The sequence below is a fragment of the Manis javanica genome, chromosome 7 (genome assembly GCF_040802235.1).
Source record: "Manis javanica isolate MJ-LG chromosome 7, MJ_LKY, whole genome shotgun sequence".
NCBI classification, from domain to species: domain Eukaryota; kingdom Metazoa; phylum Chordata; class Mammalia; order Pholidota; family Manidae; genus Manis; species Manis javanica.
This window is the reverse complement of record NC_133162.1, coordinates 39,533,652-39,549,213: the sequence shown is the minus strand read 5'-3', so window position 1 is coordinate 39,549,213 and position 15,562 is coordinate 39,533,652. Positions and strand designations below refer to the sequence as shown.

Below are 15,562 nucleotides of genomic sequence, written 5' to 3'. Positions count from 1 at the left end.
ACAGAATCAAAACTAAAACTACAAAAATATGACTTTCAACTGTGAAAATAAATAAGTTTCCATTTATTAAGAGCTGGTGTCAGTGCAGCCAAAATACACACCCATCCAGGAAATACACCTGCCCCCCTTTTTGCTTCTTTTTTGAATTTACTAAAATGCATGTTTACATCATTGGGCCATTTCTAAATTGCTTTACTAATCCACTTCCCTTCGTTACAATTAATTGTGGTGGTGACCATCATTCTCCTCAAAGAAAAAGAGAGAAAGAAGAGAAATACGCGTTAAGGAGTCTGGCCACTTGTTCATTTTGATTTTGCATTGTTTAGATAGAGGGAAGATATTTGACAATGAAAAAAAAGAAAAAAATATATTTTCTTTCTAATAAATAAAAATAATTTAAAATGCTAGAGGCTATACATGACTATTTTAGTATGTTCATTTATCAATGAAATCATTTTCTTTTCCAAAATACATGGAAGCAATATTCAAGGTAGACAAACAGAAAGATCTGTCTACTTTATTTTTCTTGCAATTCTTGCTTATCCTAACATTTCCACCTGTGATTCAGCATGTAAGAGGAAGAAAAGTCACATCACCATTTATGAAGTTTGTCAGGCTTTAAAAAAATAGTTCTGGTCTCCTGGGAGTCAACATTCATCTTCAACTTCTCTGATTGGTGGAATCAAGCTGCTTGTGGATTTATATTGGTTGATCTGGTTAGCCATGTGGGTACTCATGGGCTTGATTTGAATGTTTCTGGGATAGGCATTATCCGGTTCATCTGTAAACCATTTCTTTTCTGCTAAAAGGCAAAACGGATAGAGAACAAGAAGGAGAAAGGAGAAGCTTAATTAGTACTACAATAAAGCCTTTGGAAAGCTCATTACAAAATGTAAAAAGTAATCAATAGAAACGGGCAGTGAGTAATTACTAAGAGAAAGACAGTGCAGCACAGGGAGAACTCCAGAACCGGAAACATACTGCCACTGCCTGTAGCAAGTGATGTCTAATGGGCCATTGGGACTTAGAAGCACCGTGGGTGGACTTCAGAGGATAAAGAAGGGTTGGAAGATGCAGTTTGGCAATGTCCTATGGGTTTCCTTTGGCGGACTGAAAAGCTTTGGTGGGAAGGAAATGCTGAATATATCAAATATTGGGTATGGATATTGTGCCTAAGGAAAAGATTTGTGCATCCATTGACTGGAGTGGAACATCGAGGGACACTGTCCCTGGCGTAGAGCAAGTAATTCAGAATCTTATGCAGGATCTCCTCCTCCCAGATTTAATTTGGCTTTGCGTGGAACAAGCATCCTTAAAGTTATATCTCAATGATACCACTCTGCTATTTCTTTTGCAGCCAGTTTTAAGGGTCTTAACATAAGCCCACAGATTTTGCTGGCCCATGAGAGTGAAAATCAGAATAGCAGTCAGTGTTTTAAGAGGATTTTGAGATGGTTTTTATTTCAAGAGAGAAAAGTCTGTGTTGGCATAAAGTTATGAAAAGAATTCCTCGTCACAATATCTTAACCTTCTGTAGTAAGGCAAGCTGTTGACAACGATGCTTAACCAAGTCTTGGCATTTGTTTCCACCCTAAATACAGAGATGGCGGACAGAGAATGCTGAGTCAGGCCATTCAGTCTAGGGCTGGGGTGAGACTGGAAATGACCCCTAGCATCCTCTTAGCAGTTCAGGGCTATTTTACAAGACTCAGCCCTCATTCCTGCCTCTTTCTAGGATGGAAACTTTCTGGAAAATTGGCCATGTATACATACGAAAAGACTGTGCAAATAGGACATACTAACTTGGGAATCATATTAGCGGCTTAGGAAAAGAAAAGAAAAAGGGAAAGAAAAAGCTTTGAAGCACACCCACTATTATAGAGACAATGGCTTATTTTCTTCTGAGCAGAACAATTCATAACTGCCTCGCCAGTGATTCTGCACTGATATGTTAATAAAAGTTGCTCACCTGGCTTGACAGAGAAGTGCAGTTGTGTGTGTGTGTGTCCCTGCTTGGCTAATGATTTATAAATTTAGCATCTATGATCAGCTCATGACCACTCTGCTTATTTCTCCTTAGTACGCACTTTCTCTTACTGTGTCAGGAACCCTGAGCCTTCAACGTAAACACTATTGCAGGAGCCGGGCTGTGCCTCGGCGAAAGCTTACCCACCAGCCTTTGTTCAGCAGCTCAGTTTATCCCCCAGGAAACTTACTGTGTCTTGGATCATTCCCCACTCCCCTCTCCCTGCTCTGGTTCTCTCACCTTATTATAATTAAGTTCACTTTGATTTGAACAGATTGGACCATAGGAATTCATAATGCTACATCTTCCCAGTGAAGCTAACTGATTAAGTGCTTTAAATTATTCTCCCTGACAGAATGATAAAGTTACAATCTGTTCTGAGATGATCTACAGCTTGCCAGACTCCTACAGCTTCTTTCTACATTCATTTATCTTTTTGTCAAGCAGAGTTTTTTTTTTTTCCTAAGCTTCAATTCCATAGATCTTTTAAAGTCATCAGCACATCTGAATTATTAATGAGGCTTTAGAGGCAAGGTTCCTGATGGGCTGGTTAAAAAAGGTTGTATAGAAATCCAAGACTGTGTACACATCAAAATAATTTCAGCTCCATTTAAAAAACCATTTAGTTCAAGTGTGACATAGATGAACCATTATGCATTTGTGGAAACCAATTTTTTGTGATCTACGATTAAACTAACCTTTCAGAGAGGAGTAAAGTGTGATGGTTATCATGTTTTAAAAGCATTGCCAGGCTGCTGAAACAATTTCAAACTACGACTTTTTCCAGCGGTTTATGTGCAAAGATGATTTGAGGAAGAGCCGAACCCGGCGTCCGTGCTGTTTGCCTGAGTGACCCTTAGTTTTGGTCGGGTCATTATGTGGACTGATATTGCAAAGGGATTTAGTGCTAGGTTGGACATGCCGGGTTGGAAGGGAGAGTGAACTCTGCTGATGGAAACGAGTAGGTCTTTTGGGTGAAAGACCTTGGACAGCTGCAATTTGCTGAAATTTTTACAACTGCTGCAGAGAATAATTGTTCAGAATTTAGTCTTTACAGTTCAATTCAAAGTTGGCATTTTGACCTTTCATGGCAGACAGAATATCAATTTCCTTCTGCTGATGGTAAGAAAGAGGGCATTATTTTCCCATTCAAGTTTCTTTCTCTCTTTCTTTTTAAATTTCTTGCCATAAAAAAGAAAAAAAAAATCTAAGCAGAGTAGATCCTGCATTTTGGCCGTTGAGCTGCCGCACAAGGAGTTGTGCTAAAGCACATCCTGGTGAAGAGGTGAGGTTTCATTATGCCTGTGAAACAGACTTTTTAATTAGGGTGCCTTCTGGGATATAAATATATGTGTTTTGGGAGACTTGGTCAGATAGGATGTTGGAGAAATGGAAATATATTAATGCTCTGAACATTTTACTAAAATGTCTGGGGGAAAGGTACTTTATGAAGAGATTCTCCAAAAGTGCTTCAGAGGAACACATACTTTAACGATGGCCAGCCATTCACTTCAAGTCTGACAATGACACTTTGGTTTATTAAATCTTGCCTTCCAAAGGAGAAACTGAGCCAATGGGAGGCTACAAAGTTGGCCATAAGGAAGAGCACTCAGGAAGGAATTCAGATGAGTGCTGAAGTGGCCCAGGACAAATTCAAATCCCTGAGTTTATCTCCTCTCCCTGCCTCATCCCGCATGCCAGAAAGATTTCCAGGAGCTTTATTTTCATCACTAAGATGAGAAAAGCAATGGATCTGGCTATGAGGGCCTCCTCACTGCCAGAGGAAAATAGCCCCTTTTATTAATAAGCTTCTTGAGGATTCAATGCACTGTGTCATCATTGTGAGTATAATGTGTGACCTGCCTGGAGTTAAGGAAGGAGCAGCATTTCATGGTCAGTGGCAAGTGGACTAGTAAAACAAGATAAAACCTGGAAAATAACTGCAGAGAAATGCTGGTAAGCCAACTGCCGCTGCCACCGGGAGATGTCACCTGTCCAGACCAGCCATGCCATGAGCTGTCCACTACAGACTAGTAATGAGGCACAGGCAAGGAGATGGCATAGGGCACCATTAAAGTCAAATAGATCTGGCTTTCTCACATGCTAGTTGCCTGGCTCTGAGCAAGTTGTATGTAATTTATCTTAGCTGCAGTTTCTCTTCTGTACAATGGAGCTAATGATCAGAATTTCCTAAAGCTGTTGTTTGGATAAAATGAACTAGGGCTGAGGAAGCACTGACCACAGGTCTAGATACATGGTAAGTAAATGTGAGTTGTTAAGTCTATTAGAATATCAGTAATATTAGCTGGCATCGCAACACGGTGGCAGAGTCCATAGACATTTAAAATCCATTCTGCACTTCCTGGCTGGATCACTCTGAACAAATCCATCCCTCAGTCTGCAGCTTTCAGAAAGTGATCCCACAGCATGTACATCTGAGGTTGTCATGAGGCTTGAATGAGTTAGTGTACATGACGTGCCTAGAGAAGTGGCCCGTGGTAGGCTAGGGTATCGGCTTTCAGTATGAGGCTAGCATTCATTTATGCCTGTGCTCTCAGTACTAAAGGACTATGGATGGGTGTACGACTCACTGATGGTACGTGAGCTGGGGTGGACAACTACAATGTATAAACTGGGTGCTGGCCTGAAGATGGGGATGGGAGAATCGAGATAGAGGGGGATTTGGTTGGGCAATCTTTCACTTGGAAGGTGATGAGAAGGTGTGACCCAATGTTCTGTCTGGTAGAGGGGTTCAGGGCTGCTCTCCTTGCATGACACCTGTGCCTTTAAAATATTGGCTTTTATTATTCTATAGGCATCCCACCTCCAAGCCATCCATTGTTACTTTCACCAGTGAGATGGAAGGGTCTAAAATGAGGGCCAGGACTCCATCTTTGAGCATCCCGGAGGAGTGGTCTGTCATGGGGAAGGACCCCAGACCTGGGCTGACCTTACTGCCTAAGTGACCAGAAGCAGAGAAACAGGCTGTACTGTGAGAACTGGCCCCCGTCACCGGCCCTGTGGCTTGTCAGTGCTGCGGGATTTAGCTTACTCATGTAACTACTCCCTAGAGAAGGGAGCCTTATGGGGGAGACAGTGATACAGCAACGTATTTGGAATAATTGGCCCTCTTCTCACCATGCCACAAGCTGAGGTTGAGAAAGGGCTTGAAAGGAAAATATTCCATTTAGATAGAGATAACTGTTGAGAAGAGTAAGCGCTAACGAGGAGCGCAGGCCTTCAAAGGTAACGTGGTGTGATTTCACATGTCACATTTCTGAAGGCAGTTTCGCTGGCATTCACCCAAGGCCCAGGAGACCCCCAGGCCCTCAGTGGACCCCATCCATGCATACTGCTTCCTTTCCTCTCTGTGGGCAAAGTATGGCCATTTCATAGAAATGAAAATCACTTGTACTAGAACCAGAGCAGTTCCCATTTATGAAAAGTGCCTCACTTCTTTGCAACTGTTCACCATGATTCTATTTGCCTCTTTTAAATGCAAGTCATATAAATAATGTCATTCACTGGGCAGAGCAAACTGCCCCTTCCTGGCCCTCTTCAGTGGCTCTTGGTCCAGCTGACACCTAGAGGGCAGACTTCTCCCTTTTGTATGGCAGGGGGTAATCCCTCTCACCTCCCTGTGCAATGAGGGTGCAGCCTCCTAGTGGGAGACAGGCAACAGTTTAATGACAGGTGCCCATAGCTACTTCTTTATCATGTTATGACAAAGCAGGGATGAGCTGAAAGAAGCTGATTGAGACATTGATTTTTTTACCCTGTCTTGCCTTCTACAGGCCCTGAAGTTTCTGCACTCTCCTCTTTCTCCTTCAGGAGCCTGTTGCTATAGGAACCTGGCCAGTTGGTTTAATTGTCTCTATTGGGATGCAGACACCTTTAGGCTTTTCCCATGCTGAAGAAGAACCAGTCAAAAGGTTTTTCTGGTCATCTGAGATCTTGGCAACGCTGTCAGGAAGCACAGTTAGTCTGTCTCCCTTAACTTGCAAGGCTTCTTCCTCCCTAGAAGCTGTGTACGCAGCTTGAGAAAGTGCCAAAGAGCATAGCAGCATTGTCAGGCAGGCACTCGTACTTTTTTTTAAAGATAAGCCAAAGGGTAAAGATAATTAATAAAAGGATGAAAGGTACAAAATGTTTGTCAACTTATTTCAAAATATCTGCTGAGCTCTATTGTGGGTACAGTTCTGGGTCATAACCTTTAACATTCACAACAGACTTTGAAACTTCTCCCAATTGTAGTAGAAATCTAACTATATGTATAAGGGGCCAGCTTTCTCTGTAGCCTTTGAACTGGCTTCAGGAAAGGCTGTGGGCAGCAGTCATTTGGGGTATTGGCGAATTCATGATCACCTGGATGTTGGGACTGAAAACTCACTGAGCCTCCTGGTCTACCCACTTACTTAAGGTTCAGCCCTTTCAAAGCCTGAAGCAAATAGGACTGAATGGCTTACAAATTGCTTCTCATTTAGAATGGTGCAGTTCCTAGCTGTTCTTTTTAACACACATAATTTCTCTTCAAATCTTTCACTTTCTACACTTACCTACTTCATTTTTGTTTAGAGTGAGGGGAAAGGAAGGGGAGAGACAAAATATGAGAACTTTATGTGCCTCCTTCCTAAGAGGACCGGAAAGGAGAGGAGGAAGTTTGGGGTCACATGGAAAACAGCGAGGAAGACTGTGCTACTGAGGAAAGCATAATACAGCAGTTTTGACTAATAAAATACAAGTAACAATGATACCTTCTTCATCACTGAGTATCTCACTACCCAAGTACTACAGTCAACTCTCAATTATGTCCCCAAAGTCCAGGGAAAATCCCAAAATTTCATCTCATGTCACAGTCTGTTCCTGCTCCATTCCCACTACAGTATCATCTTATTAGAGCTGGTAACAATTGTATGTAAAATGCATTTTGGATTTACTTCTCTCTATCTGTTCAATCTCTGGTTGGGATTTAATAAATGTCTGAAAAGCATGTGGCAGGAGAGACCTTGGGTAATACAGAGAACGGATGGTCAGCCCCCAGATGACTGGGTGTGGGCTACCGAGTTGATAGATACAGCTGAACCGTTTTAGTTTGGGTCATACTGATCCAACACAAAGGAGACCAACGTCTTTGCCATTAACCCTCCTGGTTTAAATTAAAAGGAGGATAAAATATTAACTGAGAGCCAGTTTGCCAAATGAAATAGCTGCAAATGTTTTCCAGAAGAGTTTATCATCTGGCATCATCATTTGATTTAGGAGGTCTTGCCAAGATAAACACAGAGATGTGGACAGACTGATGGGGACTGGGTTGGGGTGGTGGTAATGGGAGAATGTGAAGAAAGCTGGATTTCTTGATGGGAAAATGCTTTCAGACTTGGAGCAAGGACCAGGGTGGGCAGGAAGGCCACGTGCATATTTAAAGGCAAGCCAGATGGAGAGAAGTCCAAACCCCGGAACACCAAAACAAACTCTAAGGGATCTAGCGGTAGAGCAGCGGCACAGCCTCATTGCGCTGAGCAATTTAGAAAGTGGAGGAAGGAGGAGAAGGAAGGGAAGAGTAGGGGAAATGGGGAGGTAAAAAAAGCAAAACAAAATAAATAAAACCACAAACAGAACAATATAAATAAAAATAAACAAACCAATAACAGAATAAAATTTGTAACTCCTTTTTTTTTTTTTAATTTCACAAAAGTTTTCACAAGGACAACGTCATAGAAGAAAACCCCCAGCAGTGGCTAGGTCATGCAGAACCATTAATTGTCATACCTTGGCCCATTCTATTCATCCTTGTTGCACTTTAGAGAGAGAAGTAAGCTATGTGAGTTTTACAATGCTTTTAAACTGTCATATTTCCTGTTGAGCACTTTAACTGGCACATTCTTATAGTTATAAATGTTCTGTGGGTATAACTTTATAATCTCCTTTGCAAAGAATGCATGGAGAGCTCTTCATGATCCAAAACTGGGGTATATGTGTGTGTACATACATATATACACATATATATGTGTATATGTGTATATTCATAGATAGATATAGATATATATATAAAGATAGTTATACATAATATATAAATCAATATATATAGGGACAAAAACAATTTGAAAAAAAAATCTTCCACTCCTAGGGCTTCACTATACATGGGTACCATTTTTCCCCACCTCTTTACTGGTCTGAGTCCTGTACTGCCCTGTTTTTGGTGTTGGGGCGGAGGTTCTGACTGAGCCTCACCGTTTTGTCAGTAAAAGTGCTTGTCAATTCACACAGCAAGCAAATCTCCAAAACTATCATGCTTGGGAGAACAGGGATTCAAAATCTAAACCCCAAACATTCACCATAAAAACACCTTTTTAGAAATGGTACAGCTGTGACCTTTTTCTCCTCCCCTCCACCCCTATTCTGTTCAATGGAATTTTTTAAAGTAAATTTTGCAAATATGTATATATCAGCCCAGGGCTAGTCCAGCCATACAAGAATTTGCTTATGGTGGAGTTAAATTTTTAAGAACTACTGCACTGCCTAAAGCATGATTTGCATGCATAAAACATCCGAGAACTGTTTATTGAAAAAAAAGGGCATTTTCCTACTTCTCCTGCCATGCTTACTCACTGTTGAAGGGAAGAGAAGAAAAAAAAGAGAAAAAGAAAGAAAAAAAGAATGAAAGAGAGAGAGAGAAAGGAAGGAAGGAAGGAAGGAAGGAAGGAAGGAAGGAAGGAAGGAAGGAAGGAAGGAAGGAAGGAAGGAAGGAAGGAAGGAAGGAAGGAAGGAAGGAGGAAGGAAGGAAGGAAGGAAGGAAGGAAGGAAGGAAGGAAGGAAGGAAGGAAGGAAGGAAGGAAGGAAGAAAAAGAAAGAAAGAAAGAAAAGAGAAAGAAAGCCAAAGAAAAAAGAAAGAAAGCCAAAGAAAAAAAATTATACCAAAATGTGTTTGGCTTATTGCTGCACTCTTCTGCCACATCTGATGGCAAGGGACTGTGCTCCAGCATTGTCATCCCCTCGCCTATGTGAAGTGGCTATGCTCACAAACTGGATGACGTGGGGCTTTTCCCACTTGGGAACTGTCTCCCACCTTCTGCTCTGAGATAGCCAGTACCAGGCAGCTGTGCCAATGCTCTCAGGTGGTAGCTGGCTTTTGTCCTTGTTGAGTAAACTGTGGCTTGATCCTCCTACCTTCTGATTTACTCAGTATGTCGGTGCCTGGAAAACATGATCTGCTGCTGGGTTTGTCTTCCTCTCTCTCTAACATGGCCCCAGCCCTTGCTCCTGCCTGGCATTGGGGCCCTAGCTAATCACACAGAGGGGAGTAAAAAGGTCGCCTGAGAATGCATGGAAAAATACTCGCTCTTTCCTGAGCATTATTTATTCTGTACATAAGGTAATTCACCTTTTAAAAGATGTAAAAGTCCCAGGAAGGAAGGCAGTTTTTAATGACTTACATCTGATATTTATGATACATATGGCTTTTCATCCCAAATGTCAAAAGTGAAAGAAAAAACGAGCTATTCATATGGTAGCATAAGGAGACAGAATAACAATTTAATATGCAATCAAACCTCTTTTCCCTTAAATTAAATGACTAGAATTTGCTACATCCTTGAGTAGAGTACTATTCCTTCCTCCATAGTACAGGTAGAAATGTTCCTCTGAGCATCCAAAAGAAGTTAACTATGGGACAAAAGGCCTTGCAGAGTAAAACAACTCAGATGTTCTCTTATTACAGTTACAAGCAGGTGCTTCATAATCACCTGCAGGAATGGCGAAAGCCTTACTTCAGCCCAGAGATGGAAAACAATCCATACATCATGGGTGCTTTTTGGTTGCTTGTTTTAAAAGAAATGTGTAGATTACTACATGTGTATAAAATAAAAAAGAAAGAAAGAAAGAAAGAAGGAAGGAAGGAAGGAAGGAAGGAAGGAAGGAAGGAAGGAAGGAAGGAAGGAAGGAAGGAAGGAAAAGAAAGAAAGAAAAAGAAAGAAAGAAAGAAGAAAGAAAGAAAGAAGAAAGAAAGAAAGAAAGAAAGGAAAATAACAAAGTAAAACCCAAGCACCCTGATAATCCTTTTAAATCAGAAGAAACTTTTCTTCTACCTTAACTCAACTTCCTTCCCATAACTGACCTGGATCACAAGCACTCTCTTCTAATCTGTGAACCCCTTCTGCAGTGAGCTATTTATGTCTGGAGCTTGCCTTTGGGTTATTTTTTTCCCCCTAGAATCATAAATAACTTTTTGGTCCTTCTGCTTATTTGCTGTTGTGCTCAAGGGTTTTATGGTGGTGAAATAAAAATGACAACCACATGCACACTATCATACATATGCAAATATGTGTAAAAAAAAGGGAGGGGGGACTACAGGGGAAAAGGGGAAAGTTACTGTTGGAAACACCCACTGGGGAAATGAGTGGCAGATAGTTTCACACACGGTGGTAGTGGATACACATATCAGAGCCGCTCTTCCTGCACGTACTTCTGTTTGTCTCGGGACTCCCGGGACTTGGGCCGGTTCTGTCGGTTTGCTGTGGATGGGATGGAGTGAACGGAGGAGCTCTTCTTGCTGGAGGACTGGGATGAGTGGGAGGAATGGGAGAGGCTGGCCCGGGACTGGCCGGCGTTGTGGTCAAACTGCATCAAGCAGAAGATCAGGTCTGTTGGCACGAGCTCAAACTCGTATGGAGGGTTGGTGATGACGTACCTGGACAGGGAAGGCAAAGAGGTCACACACAGGAGGATAACAGGGTGGAGACCACACCTCTGTCTGAACCAAAAGGATCCTCAGGTGTATCAGAAGACCTGGAAGATGGACTTCTAGCTGGTTCAAGGCTCTAAAAATTACCTTCTGAGTTGAACTACATCTTCCTCTGTTTAGCTCAACACAGGAGGCCAGCCGTGAGTCCTGGCAGCGATGCTGTTAGTGCCGGTAATGGGTCTATGTGCCCCTTCCAGTACAATATCAAGGTCATGCTGGTGCATGCAGGAGGTTTCATGTACTGCATATTTCAGTCTAGAACGTTCTGTCAAATCCCAGACACACAGCACAGGATCTTTGTTTATCACCATCTAGTGTCTTCCTCACTGTTTACTTTTCAAAATCCACTTTGTGAGGATTTTACTAAATGGGAAGATATGAAATGCCTTCCTGCCTGTCTGTCTGCTCTGTTTTACCTGTTCTCCTCATTTTGATCAGGCATTCTCTGGTTAACGCCAGACCCAATTTAAAAAAATCACTGTTTCATCTATGAAAGTGAATCTCAAAGTGTGGTCCTCTGGCTAGACATATCAGCATCACCTGGGAACCAAAAAATGCAAAGTCTTAAGCAACCCCACTCCAGGCCTACTGAATCATATGCTCTGGGCAGGGGATCCAGCAACTTGGGGTTTAACAAGGTTTGCAGGTGATTTTCATGCTCACTAAACTTTGAGAACCCACTGGTCTATGACAATTACTCTCAACTGTAATCTCTGGGCATTAAAAAAATTATAGTTATTTTCATTCTGGACCAGTTATGTCAGAGTTATCAGAGTATTTTTAAAAAGCACCCAGGTGATTCTAATATGCAAGCAGAGCTGAGAGATCCCCATCTCTATAGCTTTGTTTCCTGAAGTATATTATGCAAACACAGATTTTGGCAATTCTAGAATGTACTTTTAATTTGGGGCTGCTATGAATTTATTTTAATGCATAGCAAAAAATACAATTAGCACATATAAACTTTTATTTTCTGCTTAAGGTGACAACAAAATTTTCTTAAAATAAATATAGAAAAGTAAAAAAGTGGGCCAATTAAAAATATATTAAGTAAAACTATAGGCATCTAAAATATGGCAAAGGAGCCATTCATCTTAAACACTAGCAATATGAACTATCCCTATATTAGGTACCAACAGAATTATCCAAGTAGCCAGAGTTTGGAGGAGATGTTTCTATTCACACTTTTGGGTGATGGAACTATTTTATTAAGCTTTAATTCTTCCCAGCATTTCTTCATATCTGCTATTAGTAATCAAACAAAAAAGCTTTCCATAACCTCCAAACTTGGTGTTGGATTTAATGTGGGCAGAGTAATTTGCATGTTGAGAGTAGTACACAGACCTCTGCCTTCCGAGTAGGGAAAGGAGAGGGCACTTATGTCTCTGCATTCGGGTGGGAGAGCACAGTGGAAGCACACTCACCGCTTCGTGCATTGGCTGGGAGTGCTGAGGTGAGCATCTCTCAGCCGGTAAATTCCAAAACAAAGCATATTATACGTTTTCAGAGCTTTGCAGAACAGGTCACCATAACAACCACCATCCTGGGAGACAACAAAAGAACAGAGAGAAACATCATTTTTATTTGCCTGGAAGTAGAGGTCTGGGGGAAAAGGTCCTCTTCTTGAAAGCCTGTTTTGGTGTCTCTTGAGCTGGAGGGTCTGTACTGAGGGACTATAGCTGAAGACGTCAATGTGGCTAACAGCCTACACCCAATACTGCTGATTTTTAGAGATCAGATAATAATGGGGTTTTCCTCTGGTTCTCTCCAGTTTTTCATTGGTAGCAATGAGAGCTCTACGGAGATTGCACCCTTCTCTCACTTTGAGGGAGGGTGTAAAGCTTGAAGGTCTCATATGTATGTTCAGCTGAGGAGAAGAAACTGGCTCTGCAAAATGGTGATTATGTTTAGCCCCAGCTCAGCTGTAATCACTGTGATCTGACTGTGTTGTCAAAACTGCTTGAGTGATAATTAAAATCACTGTAAGGAGAAAAGACCCCACCAGGTACTTTGGTGACAGATTCATCCAGGAAAGGACTGTGTGAAAAGCACAATTTACAGACCTCAGAGATGGTGAGGGTGCAAGAGAATGTGTTTCCCTAGGAGCTGGAGGTCTGCAGGCTGAATAACTGGGATTCACAGTTCTAATCAGTTCACAGTCACCTTCCAAGGGTCTGAGGCCTGACATGGAATGTGAAAGCAAATTCATTCACTTGGAAATGCTGGCTTCATGTAGCCAGGAAGCTTCAGGTAGGGGTTATTACAGGAGGGCCACTTAAGAAGGACTTGACTGGGAATAAAGTGACTGCACTTGTGTTTCCTGTCATGGAATTTCCAGATGGGCATCATAACAGAAAAGATAAAGTGAGCTAAAGCTTACCATTATTTAAAGTCTTTATCCTTTCAGACTTTATCAGTAAGTAAATGATAGATAAAGAGAGCCACTGATTACGGAAGCTGCGTTTCAAAAATACTCAGTCCCACATAGGTCCATGCTTACAACCAAACTAAACATATGTCAGTATCAGCAGACATGGAGAAAGTGACCCTTTCCTTGGGTGACACTATTGTTTGTACAATGGATTCATTGGTTTCCAAGACTTGTGGGTCCACCCTTGAAGGCATCCTTGAGGTAGTGTTGGGAATAAAGATCATGAATGCATACTTCTGCCAAGGCTTGAACCAAGCTGGCTCACAGAACCCAAAGGGAGGCATTGGTCACCTCTGCAGAAGGGGAGAGCGTGGGGGAGAATGACTGGGTCCAGCCTCAGAAATTAGAAGGCCTTGGTCTGGAATTAGAGCCATTAAAGGATCCATCTGACACACTGTTTAGCCAGAGGTTCTAGAGGCACATAATTACCAGCAGTGTTTTAAAAACCACCCAGGGCCTGGATCATATCCAAATACAAAACTCAGAATCCTGGGGACTAGGCATGGCCAACAGTGATTTTTAAAAGCTCCTCATGGGCTATTAATTGCAGCTGGTGTTAAGTAGGCCTGAACTGTGCTGAGACCCTGTGTGCGGAAAGGGGTCCCAGCCTTAGCTGCATGTTGGTGTCACCATCTGCCTCCTGTGTTGCGGTAGAAGGTATCTGTGGGAAGTGAACCCACAGGCTCTGAGGTCAGTGTTCCTGGTGTAAATTCCTGATATAGGGCCAGTCCCCAGTCTCCCTGTGCTTCAATCTCCTTAGAGTATCTGAAAATAGAACGTATGTCAACGGGTCACTTTGAGGATAAAAACGAATGACTACGTGTAAAGCACAATGCCTGATACACAGTAAACCATGAATATCACCTCTTAGACTTATTTACCATATAAGATAGAAAAGTTTTTTTTACCATATAAGCCTAGCTTGTCACTGTCTGGCACACAGTTCAGTCCAACCAAGCTATTCCCAGACAGAGGGCTCGGGTGACCTCTGTGCTGGGAACTCACCCCCAAGTCTGCAAAGGGCCCGTCCAGCAGTGCTAACTGGGCCACACGGCAGCGGTCCCTATTGGCCAGCGTCTGGGGGGTGCTATAGCCCCCTCGGAGTGCATTTTCCTCGGCGATCAGAGCCTCAAGCTCCGGAGTGGCTCCTCCTGTCACCAGGGTCCGTATCAGCGTAAGGATATTGTCATTGAAGTATGTCTGGGAAGAGAGAAAGAGATGGGGGAAAGTCCTTTAAGCAAACACCCTAAAGTCACGACAACTGACACCCAAATTACAACTTTTCTTGGTACCTCCTGTTTAAAGTTCTGGCCTGTCTCATCAAATAATTTTATGTGGGAAGTGAAAAGACAGCAGCCTTCAATTATTCCATTCTTTTCTCTCCTACTTGCTTCTGCCATGAGAGTCTGACTTCTAAAAACCAACCCCAGGGATTTTTCACTAAAAGGCTAAAATCTAAACAGTTGGTGTCTACCGTAATTGTTAGTAAAGATGTAAATACTGCTTTTCCTCCCCAAATCCCATGCGCCTACAAGCAACTTTGGACATATGTATAAAATGCAGCATAGGCTGTCTCTGAGGTCCTGTCATGGATGCACCAGGAAGCCAACTCCTCCCAACAATAGAAAAACTTCTTTCTGTGTTGGAATGAGATGCCAGAGCATCATTAACGGCACGCGCTCAACAATTTACCACATGCTTTGATAACAGTCTAACCCAGAAGTCTCTATCAATTAAACATGCCAGATAAATTTATGATGAGAAAGATGTCCTGTGGGTACATTTTTGGTTTTATTTTTTAAATAGCCTCAGTCATCTGAGGCAAATATAACTTATTAGAGAATTTTCCCTCTATGTGTACATCTGTCTCACATCTGAAACATAACAGGTCTGTCAGGGACAAAACAATAGGAGTTAAAAAAATTAATAGGATGTTGAATAAAAGAGCTCAAAGAGACATTTGTCACCCAGCCTAATTCAAGAAAAATCTCAGTTAAGGGTCTGCATTCCATTTTCCAGCATTTGAAGAAACTGAACAGGCTAAATCAAATCAAACCATATCTTGTCTGTGGCTTTTAAGAATGTATGGACCTTTGGGGGCAGGTTAGGAAAGAAAGACAGCTGCAGTTCGACTTCAGCAGTTTCTCAGACAGTTTACCTGGCCAAACGGAGCAGGGAACACAGAAGGACGAGCTCTCACCCTAGCTGGCCAGCACGAGTCCCATGGCTTGGGGGAAGTTGCCTAATCATCCGGGACTTCGATTTTTCTCATCCGTAAAATAACCACAGTGATTAAGATCAAGTCTATATGCAAAGAAGTCCTTGAGGACTTCTGAGCTTAGCTGATAGCTGCTAGTGGGGCTGG

The 15,562-nt window shown here is 42.2% G+C and overlaps 1 protein-coding gene across 24 annotated transcripts in view; it reads right to left on the bottom strand.

Annotated features, from left to right (window-relative positions):
• Positions 1-179: 179 nt before the first annotated feature.
• Positions 180-15,562, bottom strand: part of KCNMA1 (potassium calcium-activated channel subfamily M alpha 1) — a 696,669-nt gene continuing 681,286 nt past the window's right edge. For 5 of the 24 annotated variants that reach the window (XM_073240756.1, XM_073240789.1, XM_073240758.1 and 2 more), the window contains 5 exons: positions 14,203-14,397; positions 12,191-12,309; positions 10,488-10,712; positions 7,796-7,824; positions 180-799 (listed from right to left, as the gene is read on the bottom strand). In XM_073240756.1, the coding sequence (XP_073096857.1) occupies positions 648-799; positions 7,796-7,824; positions 10,488-10,712; positions 12,191-12,309; positions 14,203-14,397 (720 nt within the window). In that variant the 3' untranslated portion in view covers positions 180-647. Of the gene's footprint in view, positions 803-7,679; positions 7,825-10,410; positions 10,713-12,190; positions 12,310-14,202; positions 14,398-15,562 lie in introns of those variants that run through there. The other 19 variants (XM_073240762.1, XM_073240790.1, XM_073240767.1 and 16 more) reach the window with 5 other exon arrangements.